The following is a 12084-nucleotide window of genomic DNA, read 5'->3' as shown; positions in this document are numbered from 1 at the left end:
GGGTTAGACCAACACAGGTGAATTGGTGCCTGTACTTAATTATGCTGCTGCAATGTAAGTTATTTTCTCCGTGGGGAGATTTGTCTTGGATCCCCATAATTCCCAGGCTCCAAAACAAAACAGAGAAAAAAACAAGGAAACACAGGAAACTTGGTCTCCAGTCAGGTTCATATTCAGTGTGTTTTTAATGTACTTTATCTCTCGGAACAATGTCCCCTCACTCCCTGATGAGCCGTTTCCAAACACTTTCTTTTATTTTTTGTCCTGGTTTCTGCTTCCCAGGTAGCAGCCAGACTTCTTTGTAAGCGAGAAACACTGCTGGGAATATAACAAGCTGGAAATGCTTCAGTTTTCTTCACAGTGTCTTGGAAAAAGTCTTCATATCCTTTTTGAAAACCTAATGCAACCAGTGATCTTCAGGAGTCATCGAATTAGTTTTAATCTCCTAGAGATTTAGTGAACAAACATAGAAAGTCATAAGTAGTCCATTTCTCATGTTCGTCACAATAACAAATTTTACCGGACAATAAATGGTCCCAGAAATGATTGCGATAAACGCTCATATTTTTGCTTCGAGACAATTTTCAAGCGATAACAAAAAACAATTCAAGTGGTTTCAATATATTTCAATCCACTCTTAATGAATAGTTGTATCTTGCTAACACAGCTTAAGCCAAACATTGCTGCAGTACAAAAAGTCAATGAAATCTTATTCTGTCAGGAGTTAAGGGAAGTGAATAAGCCATAAAATACTTTTGTGCTGTTAGAGATCAGAACTGATGACAAGTGACACTAAAACGCGAAATGAAACACCTCAGAAATCCCTCCACACGTATCTTATCAAAACACAAAACAGGACAAGCAGATGAAAAGTTTTCATTAGCGTCACTCTTTTTTTATTTTTTATTTTTTGCCACATTTGACAGACAGAAGACAAACTCTGCTTTGTTTTTTATCTCAGACACACAGACTCTGATCCCAGTTCTCTCTTCTTTCTTTTTCTCCCCTCCTTTCTTTCTTCGTCTCTTCCTCTCTCTCTCTGTTGCAGTTTAACTTTGTCGGCAAGCTCCTCGGGCCACGCGGGAACTCGTTAAAGAGACTACAAGAGGACACCCTCACAAAGATGTCGATTCTCGGAAAAGGATCCATGAGAGACAAAGAGAAGGTAACCCTGAAGTGTGGTATTTCATTTTTGCTTTGACTCTTTCACCTGTACATTTCATTTCGTGCTCTGTTACCCACTCTTACCAAGGTTTGAAGGTGAGATGACTTTATGCTGTTAACTTGCTTTCCCTCAAGAAGTCTTTTTTTCTCCTTTCCAGTAAGATGTAAGCTTTCCAGTACAGCTTTTTTGGGCATATCATGCTTGTCTTCACCCTTGAAATTATACAGTAGAACATCAAGTTACGAATTCTAAAAGGTTAGAATTTGTCCTTTTCTCTATAAAGAAATGCTCTTTGGGAGATGACTGCTCATAGACCGTATGAACAATCATAGCATAATTAAAGGTTATGTATGACAGTTTCTGTGTATGAGAGCCAATACTGATGTTTCTCAATAATATCCAACTCCAAACTTTAAATATGCTAAAAATACACCTTAAATACTCTTTACCCCAGTACGCACGGACTTCACAAAAGGGAGCACATCATCAGGATGTGATGTTCTACAAAAATGTCTAATAAACTCAAATATACAAAGATAAGAAACGGTTTGACAGCAGCAAAGCAATTATCAAGTATTCTCATCTGAACTGCTGAATTGGAAAACATGTTTAGTTCAGAAATAAAACATCAAACTTAAGTCTGTTTCTCCAGACTCTCTCAAAAATATTGAGTTTCTCAAAAGAACTCTCTCTAACTTACTTAGTCGGTAAAAAAAAAATTAAAATTAAGTCCGGTTCGTTTGTATATTAAATTTCAGCATCAAGTGCTTTGCATCATAAAAACAATGAAACAATAAAATTACACTTTGTAAATGTCATCATCAAAATCATCAAGCAAAGACACATTAAATATGCTGACAAATTTTCCACTTTCTAATTGAAGAGTTTTAGCCTTGATTTAAAGGGACTCAGTGTTTCAGCTGTTTTGCAGTTTTCTGGAAGTTTGTTCCAGATTTGTTGTGCATAGAAGCTGATTGCTGCCTCTGTGTGTTTGGTTCTGATTCTGGGTATCTAGAGTAGACTACAGTTAAAACAGCTAAAATGTCAACCAGTCAACTCGTAGCAACTGTTACAAGTCAACTTTAACTTAATTAACTTAATTTACAATTCTTAATGAGAAATTGGTCTCAAGTAAATTTTAGGTCAGCATCTTTTAAATTCTGACACAGAGCATAGTGAAAATGATCCTAATTAAGTTCCAATTAGAAACTATGAAAACTTTAATAAACTTCCCCTTAATCTTCCTTATCTCTCAAGTCTGGGCTGTTTTTCATTTCCCTCCGTAACTTGAAAGGAGCCGTTCTCGACGCGTCCTTCTCTCATCTCCACGTCTCCGGTCACCTCGGCGCCTCAGATTTCGCTTGATTGACGGCTCTCAGGATCCATCGGCAACGTGTTAAGAGTTTTGCCAAAAACTGTTCCAGCTTAAAAACAACATTTCAAAAGTTTATGGAAATGAGAAGGATCCCGGGGATCACCAAACGCGCCCGACATCCTTCAAAGCCAAGCGCTCCGTCACAGAGCAAAGCGCACACAGTCAGCTCGGATACACAAAAACAACACATTACCTTGACTGATGTCTTTTTGTTGTTGTTGTTGCTGTTTTTATGTGAATTCAGACTGGGGAAGATCTTCTTTAGCACCGAGACTATAGATATTAGTCTGAAATTTCAAACACAAACCAGCTGAGTGACTTCCATCGTCTGCCATCATGTCGGCACATGAAGGAAAGACACAAAATCTTTAGCTGCAAAATTGATTGCGCTTCAAACGGTCTAACTGGGAATAAATCGACTTCCCTTTGCTTGTTGGCGTCTCCCCTCACTTCCCAACGTTCTGTCAGGAGCGATTTGCTATCATACAGCGCATTCATTCTGATTACGCTGATCGATAGTCTGATAGCGGAGATGTGTAATGACAGTACGTGGGCCCTTCCTTTTCGAGCTTTGCTTCTGCAAGATTTACGGCTGTCGTCAGCCACCCTCCCTCTGTGCAGTCGCCGATTTTTTAGGGGTGGAAGCTGAGTGATGCCCCCTGCTTTATGTTCGGCTGGTTTACACGCCGTCTGTTTTGCAGCGTCGCAGCATGTGCCCTTGTAGTTTTCAGCTTGTACCACTTCCAGCTGAGGTTAGGAAACTGGGCCACTGCAAAGCAAAGAAAGCACTCAAAGGCTTTTTTAGATGCAAGGCCGTCTGAAAGTGCAGAATACCTAAGTAAGACTGTTGCTTTCTAAGTTTCTCCTGACTGATATACTTTAATTATGAATTCTTAGAGTCTACCACTTTTCTTGGTTGTTATTGACTGGTTGAAAAGAGCTAAATGACAGTTTTCACCCTGTGAATCCCATTAGGAGGAAATATAATTGCAGACTGACTCCTTTAAAGGCACAGCACTGTATTGTTCTGCTCATTCCCTTTTGAGCTCTTACATGCCAAAGACAATTGCTTGATATAATTGCGCAAATATTTACCGCTGAGAGACCTTGTTGGTGCGGCAGCACGCCGAGGTCTAACGGCTCGTAGACGCAGTCTCCCCGCCGCGTTATGGCGGCTCGATAGTCCTGCCACTTTTGAGCAGGGTGATATAACGGCTCACTCGTTAGAAACATGATTAACTCGTCCATTTCCCCTTCCTCAGGAGCTGTGCTCCCTCTTTAATTTCCCTCGGAAAGATAAAACAATTTAATTTCTTTGTTTCATTTTTAGCAAGTCCTGCGTCAGGTTTAATTTGCAAGGTGTTTCTTTTGGAGAATTACCTCCTGCGTTTGGTAGAAGTGTCCCAGAAATCACAGGGAGTCGTGCTGTGCGCCGTTTGGTGTCAAATAAAAACTAATTCAGTTTATCATTTGACAACTCATGGGATTTTCCAGGTTAGAGTCATACGCAACAGGACGACAGTTTATTTTTTTTCTTTAGCATAAAATCTGGAAAAACTCACCACATATATTCATAACACTTACTAGTAAAACTTTGCGATGGCTCCAAGCACAGACCTCTCTTCTTATCCTCCTTCTTTCTCTCTCTTCAGTTTGACTCCAAAAATGATCACACCAACATCCACTTATTGTTGGACTGGTATCTCTGTCAAATCTGTCTGATATGATTTTGCTGCAGCAACAAAGTCAGACAATCTGGCATATTTGTGCAGTGTGACTGGAGTCGCTATGACATCATGTCACCGTGACACGTCTAGGCCCTGGGTGTGCTGGCCTTCAGACCAGTAATGGGAACTCATTACTGATCCAAGTAAGTTAAAAGACTCACTCACATCATTCACTACATCAGGGGTGACCAGAGTGAGACTGGATTTGACTGAAATTTGAGACTGAATGAAGCAAATCCTCCAGCACCAGTATTTGATGCAAATAGAAACTTTATTTTATTTTAGGGCAAAATTATCACAGACAACTTAGTCTTCCAATAAAAAGTAATAGTAGGTGCAACACAAACTTACACGGCTTTGTATCTCTTTTAAAGTTTATTGTAAATAAAATTTCACACCACAAAAATATAAAATCTTACCCAGTATGTTTGTCTAGTTTCTCATGCAAATATCTCATTACACTGAAAATAAGACAATAACAAATGTACAAGTAACTTTTCTGTCAGGTATAGGAGCTTGTTTTGAGTCAGTAACTCTTGAATATTGATGAAAAATCTAATTCCACTCAGATTATTTCACTTCTAACATGGGTAAAAATTAAACTGGCTTAATTTAGCCTTTCCAATAAAAGGTGTTGACCCAAATCCCATTTTTATCACTGAAAATAAACACTTAATTTTTTTTCAAAGGAAATTGGATGTCTGTCTTTTAACAAGAAACATGTGGAAACCATTTTAATGTTTTAGGTCTGGCATAATTTGAATGGATTTTTTAAATTAAAAATTCACATGATTCGTTTATAGTCGATTATGTATTTTCAACTCGGATTTAATTTTTCCATTTGAAACTCCATGTTTTGGTTAACTTTTATTTGATGTGATCACAAATCACTGGAGTTAAATAAAAGTGGTGCAGACACCATCTTATAAGTTGATGTCTTTTTTTTTTTCCTTTTCCAAGTAAATTAAATGTCAGATTTGAAGCTCTGAGTTACTTTGCTTAGGTTTGATGTGATTTTTACGCTACAATTGAAGCTGAATTAAATTTGTAGACGTTAAAGCTGCTACCATGTCTGCTGTGATTGAGAAAGACAATCAGTTGTCATATAAATGATTGCAGATGAAAATATCCGTCATTTGTCTGTCATTTTTTTTGTCATCTGTGCAAAATTACTTCTTCACGCCTGTCAGAGTTTCTCATCTGCATTTCTGTTTAATAGATTTAAGAAAAGGTTAAATAGATATTGGGCAGGGTGAATTTCTGGAGGTAATGTCAGATCTGTTCTCCACTGAGTTTTCTGCTCGTGTATTTTCAATCCAATGTTTAGGTCCAGTGCAAAGAAACAAATGCATGTAAGCATGTTTTCATGCTTTGTTCTTTCACATTTATTCCCCTCTGACCTGCGGCTAATTGTACAAACCAGAAATGTGTGTGGAGACTTTTTGCAACAAATCCCTGTGGCTCTACACTCTTGTTGGATCGGTTATAGCTAAAATCACTAATAAAAAGAACGCAGCTGAAAAAGAGTGCTTTAAAGTATTCAAAGAAAGTCTGACAACATGGTGGCACAGCTGCACACTCCAAACTGGAGCCTATGAAAAAGATCTGATGAGGGCAGTTTTGATTGATTGGGTTTTGAAGTCTTTTAAATCTCCTCACAGTTTATTTTTTTGGTATTATTTTAATTTTTGTCATGTTACAGTTATAATAAATGTTATTTTTACCGTAATTACACAAAAAACAGCCTAACAGCCTGTGTTAGGCTGTGTTTTAGGCCTAACAAAGCCTAAAACAGTGCTTAATTGAAAGTCCTAAAAAAAGCAGGTTTTATGTCTTGCCATAGATTCTCTATTGGATTTTGACCTGGACTATGTTTGATGCCAGCCCATTCCAGGCTAAGTGGATAAAACTTTTAAGCTTGGCACTATGGGTGTTAAGGAATATGCAACAAGAAGGCGAGAAACTTCACAGTTTTTACTATGCTTGATTAAGGTCCCCCAATGATCCTCTGTATTTACAGTTTTTTGGTCTTAAATTTCATTCAGCTTAAGACCGAAAAGGTCTTAAAAAGTATTCAATTTGACGCTTTAAATGTTTTCGTCAAAAAACATTTCAGTGGAGCTCGGGATGTGTGTAGAGTCAATAACCTCTTCCCAGTTTCCTGATACAAGCGTTCCAGAAGTGGTCAGAACGGTGCTTCTATTGTGACGTGGTGTGTTAATTTTCTGTCACACTTTGTGTTTAACCTGACGGTTGAATTCGATTTTAGTCTTATCTGACCAGAGCATAATATCCCATTTGTTTGCCATGTCAACGACATGAAGCTTTGTAAACTGCATATCTCCTGTGGCTGGTCTATCTTCAGGAGTAAACAGACAGGTTGCAAGGACATCCAATTAATGCCTTAGTACCAAGATAAAGAACCACTGATGTTGTACCAACCTTCCAGACCACTCAGATCTACTGGTTCTGGTTCTGCTCAGCATCCCCAGAACCAAACATGGAGAAGGAGCATTCAGCTTCTATGCACCACAAATCTGGAACAAACTTCCAGAAAAACCGCAAAATAGCTGAAACACTGAGTTCCTTTATATCAAGGCTAAAAACCCACCTGCTTAGAGTTGTCATTTATTCATAACTGGAGCATTTATCAATATATGTGATGTCTATTTGCTTGATTATTTTGATTATGGGATTTGATAAAATGTAATGTTCATTGATTTATTGTTTCATAATTGGTTATTGTGTTATGTGTTTATGACTTAACCCTTGTGTTTACAAATGGGGTCCAACTAACCCCACAGCCGTATCACTTGTATCATTTTCCTTATTCCTCGTACGTTTGCCTCAGTCTTCATACGCACCAGGGTTAAAGTATTTTGAACTGATTTCAACTTGAACTTGATTTGACTTGGCAAACTTTACCAGGACCAAAAAAAACCCCAGAAAATAAATCATATGTATTCTATGCATTTGATCTTGAATAACTTGGATCAGTACAGTAGGTTTGCAGTGGAACCATCATCTATCACGGTCATGGTAATAAAAATATCCATCATTAAATTCCAGTTAAATCCTTAAAGCGTAACATGATTCATTTCCTCAAAGCTCTGGCTACCAGAGCTCTGCAGTGCATCCAGAGCGCTCTGCTGCCCCGTTTCCAGGGTGAACAGCTTTTCATAAGCAGATTTACAGAAAAAAAAGTAAACAGAAGGAAGATGCTGCCAGTAGATAAGAAAAATAGACAGCTGTAATCCCTTCCCATAGGCTGCTTAGCTCCGGACACTGGATGATGGATCACTCTTATCAGAACCGAGAGTCCACAGCATGTATGAAATCTTCTTACAGAATAACATGTAAATAATATTGGCACATTTTGTTTTATCCCTAATATTCCACTTTGCTGATCACTGATCCACACGTTCAGACAGTATAAACGAAACACTGGGTGAAATAAAAAGCCGTTAAATTCCTCAATTGTCCTCATATGTATATTTTCTAGTTGAAAGAACTTGATAAAGATTGCTTTTTCTATATTTGTTCATGCAAATGCAGCACAAATTACATAAAAAACATAAAAAGGAAGAGATGAGACAGATTTCTGAGCAGTTGTCTCTTTCCAGCACCGTGCTCATCCTCCCCGTTCCACACCGACATGCACGGCTACAGCGCAGAGGAGCCCTGCATTCGTAAAAGCACAGATTTATGGGGGGAATTAACATATCATTAACATACCACCGGCTCTCTGAAAAGAAGGTTATTTATAATTAGGTGACATCAGAGATACGGGTTAGCATGCTGGTGGATGGGAGGGAGGGGAAAGGAACTTAGTGCCACCGGAAAGACCCCAGAGAAGACTCTTTCTCTTTTTTTTGTTAAAAATGGAGAAACTGGGACAGCAAACCTGTTTCATTTGTGTGATGTAGGGCTTTTTGCTGTCCTATTTCTCACCATCAACAACATAACAAAGGACTGCATCTGGTGAGCATGAGTGACCTGCGGAGACCCACCATGTTACAGCCTAAATTCATCTCAAAGGATCAAATCTGAATTTATTTGTGTGTGTTTTTAGCCACACAAAATGACTTATTTACTTAATTTTACTTTTTTAAGTTACATATGTATTACCTTATAATAAAACACAAATTTTCCAGTACCTTGAAATTTAACACTGCAAAAACACAAAATCTTACTAAGTATTTTTGGTCTGGTTTCTAGTGCAAATATGTTAATACACCTGAAATGAGACAAGACTAATTAACAAGTAACTTTTCAGCAATATATAAGAGCTTTTTAAAAGTGAATATAGTGGTGCTAGTACTTTTTCATTAATATTACAGAATTATTTACTTAAAACAAGCTCCTTTATTTTGCTCAAATGCTACTTGTAAATTAGTTTTGTATTATTTCAAGTGTACTAAGATGTTTGAACTAGAAACCAGTCTAAAAATACTTGGTAAGATTTTAAGTTTCTGCAGTAACATTTTATCATGTTGCCTCAAGAAATCAAACATTTTGCTTATTGGGGTTTTATGTAACGGAGCAACACAAAGCAGTGGATTATTTGTAAAGTAGAAGGAAAATGACAGCTTTTCTAAAGGTGGCACAGATAAGTGTGCTTTGCATTTGTATTGAGTGAATACTTTGTAGAACCACATTTTACTGCAGGCACAGATACAAGTCTTTTTGCATATGAGTCACACATTTTGAGAATTACAATTTTGTTCATAATATTTTCCATTGTTCTGTCAGATTTGACCTTCATCAAATCTTTTGTCAGAGACTTTATTTTCAGACTCTGTATGTTTAGAGTTGTCTACGTTTAACTCAATCCATTCTCCCTTAAACTTTGATCAGCGTTCTTGGGGGGTGAACACTTGTCACACGTTGCATGTCACACTGTAAATAAACAAATATAGTCATATTTCTAGCTAACATTTGAAAACTATTTAAGGATTTTCTACCACTTTATAATTATACACTAATTGTTGTTGTCTGCCATACAAAATTCTAAAAATATATACTGTTTAGTAGTTATATGATGAAATCTATAAAAGATTCAAGATCACATCTGGAAGTCACTGTAAGTTATGTAACCCTCTCTACCTTTAATTTAGGGATCAATAATCTACTTTTGACTGTTTAAGTCAAACTCCTGTGCATTCATTCAAACTGTCTCAGGAAACAAAACAAAGCAGCAACAGCTCTTTCTTTTCCACGTTAAGGATTTTTTTTTTTTTAAATGACTACCTATCAATATTGTAGCCTAGTATATTTATATCAGTACATTCCTTTTCTCACAGAGCGACTTAATTTATTTTAATGAAGTTCGAGCGATTGCAAAGGCAGATGGGCTGAAATGCAGCAAACAGAGCAGATATCTTGGTGAAGGGTATGCAAGCATGTACTTTACCTCCTCGCCACGATCCGTTATGAGGCGAGGCGGCTTTGTGGCAACGACAGCGATCAGTTAAACATGACAGATGCAGTTGAAAAGCTGTTAAGAACTGCCTGTTTGCAGAGGTTTGCCACAACACACATTAGTATTTTTACTGTTGCTCATGTAACTGCAACACATCAAGCCGTATTACAGAAAACTCTGCCGTAGATCCTTTTTTATAAATATTTCCGTGTGACACTTTTTACGTACTGTTTGTAAGTCCAAGAATTTGTTCCATTAAATCTTTTTTTAACATTACTTTTTACACTAAATAATGTCATGTTCCATCAGGAAGAAGAGCTAAGGCAGAGCGGCGAGGCCAAATATCACCATCTGAATGAAGACTTGCATGTCCTCATCGAGGTATTCGCTCCGCCAGCTGAGGCCTACGCCAGGATGGGCCACGCTCTAGAGGAGATCAAGAAGTTTCTCATTCCAGTATGTTCTCATCACTATATCTGAAACACACACACATTAAACACACTTCTGTTTTTATTTTTCCTCTTCTCAACAATCTCCTTTAGGTTCCAATTAACTAATTTGCAGTCGATTGATTTGAATGATTTTTTTTCACTTAGTCCTTGTGTGTATATGTTCTTGTTTTTATTCATCATGGAGATACAATTATTTACTTAATTTAACGTTTTTTAGTTACATATGTATTACCTTATAATAAAACACAAATTTTGCAGTGTTTCAAAGGGTACTCCTTGAGGGAGTACCCTTTGAAATTTAACACTGTAAAAACACAAAATCTTAAATAGTTATAATGCAACTCCTGAGAGTGCATTATTGGGACCTCTCGTAAACATGGGGACAAAATGCCAGTCCTGATGTTTTCATAGTGGCTTTTAAATTTGGGTGTAACAAAATCTCACAGTACAAAATTTTATGATATTACGTGTCATCATATCTCTTGTTGAGGTGAAATCTGCCTCATGAAGAGCTGTCTAGTTGCTGTCAGCAAGTGACTTTGTCTTTTCAAATAAGGTTTAAGCAGTTATTGTGATTCCCTAGTAAATCCTTTGTCCCTGTACAATGTGTTTATGTTTGAGTCTCTTGTTTAAAGTAAGACAGGAAGTAGTTCTTGAGCTGAATTGTTATGTTGACTAAAAACAACCTCTGTTCCAGCTAGACTATGATACTCTGTCTATAATTAATATCCACCACTTTTAATTGGTGTATCTGCATTTTGGTTACATGGAAGGAAAAAAATGACTGAATATTAATGGCTTGTAAATGCTGGCAGAGCTCTAACCCCGAGTGATGGTCATTTTGTTCCTTTGCCATGTTGGTTTATTCATACCTAACTTCTTCCAGTACCAAATGAACACCCTGGGACATTTCACAGCTGCTGCTACTATTGATTTTATAGTTATGTATTATTATTTATTCATGCTCTTCTGTAACAAAATAGATTTTCATGGCTGCAATAAGCATCCATGAACTAAAGAGCTATTTTGGTTTGGTTCTGGGCCATAACGATGTTTTTCGTCACAGTAACTGACCCAAATATGGATCAAAGGCAAATGAATACAAATAGGCCATAATACATTCAGTTAAGTGATTTTTGTCCTTTTTATGATAAATTAATTAAATAATTCATAAAAACCCTTGACATACAAAAAAATAGTACATGGGTACAAAATGGTTCAACATGGATGTAGAAAAGGACAAAATGGTAATGAGTAGTAAATGGGCATAGAACTGACCTGGAACCACAGAGACTGGTGTGTCAATTCTCACAGTGCAAAGTTATTTTCCTGATGTATTAACACGTTTATGAAATCAAGTTTTATAAAATTTTTGTTTTGTTCATTAATCATTATTTGTTACCTGGTTGCCTTTGCCCTTTATTCTGGTCTATCTTTTGTCATTTTTGCCTCTTTATTATTATCATGACCTGTCTTAATTGCTGCTTGCATTGTTGTTAAGAAGTTAATTCTGCAGCAAAATGGATGAATATTACATTTTCTAACTTTTGGGTAGAGCAATTCTGCCACAAATACTGTAAATTTAGACACACACACACACACACACACACACACACACACGCACACACACACACACACACACACACACACACACACACACACACACACACACACACACACACACACACACACACACACACAGTGAGATTGCATTGATTTCCATCCATTTAAGTTACTCCATTTATGCCTAACCCTACAACTTCTTTTACCCCAAATCATTGTCAGTGTATTGCTAACTCTAACCTAATCTTAAACTTAACTGAGCTCTTACACTCAACTCAAAAAATGGGGACTGCATTGAAAGAATACTTTGTCCTGGATGAGGCATATTCATATCTAGAAGGTGTGTAAATTTATCAGAAAATGTCCTAAATAGACAACAT

General features: G+C 37.1%; 1 protein-coding gene across 1 annotated transcript in view; it reads left to right on the top strand.

Annotated features, from left to right (window-relative positions):
* Positions 1–12084, top strand: part of khdrbs3 (KH domain containing, RNA binding, signal transduction associated 3) — a 128004-nt gene that overhangs the window by 69497 nt on the left and 46423 nt on the right. Inside the window, exons 3-4 of the mRNA XM_088010087.1 lie at positions 1049–1165; positions 9999–10145. Of these exons, the coding sequence (XP_087866213.1) occupies positions 1049–1165; positions 9999–10145 (264 nt within the window). The remainder of the gene's footprint in view (positions 1–1048; positions 1166–9998; positions 10146–12084) is intronic.

Source organism: Poecilia mexicana, unplaced genomic scaffold (assembly GCF_051168715.1).
Source record: "Poecilia mexicana isolate PSO_F unplaced genomic scaffold, ASM5116871v1 scaffold_11, whole genome shotgun sequence".
In the NCBI taxonomy this organism is placed as follows: Eukaryota; Metazoa; Chordata; class Actinopteri; order Cyprinodontiformes; family Poeciliidae; genus Poecilia; species Poecilia mexicana.
The sequence above is the reverse complement of the archived record's forward strand: the minus strand, read 5'-3'. Positions and strand labels throughout refer to the sequence as shown.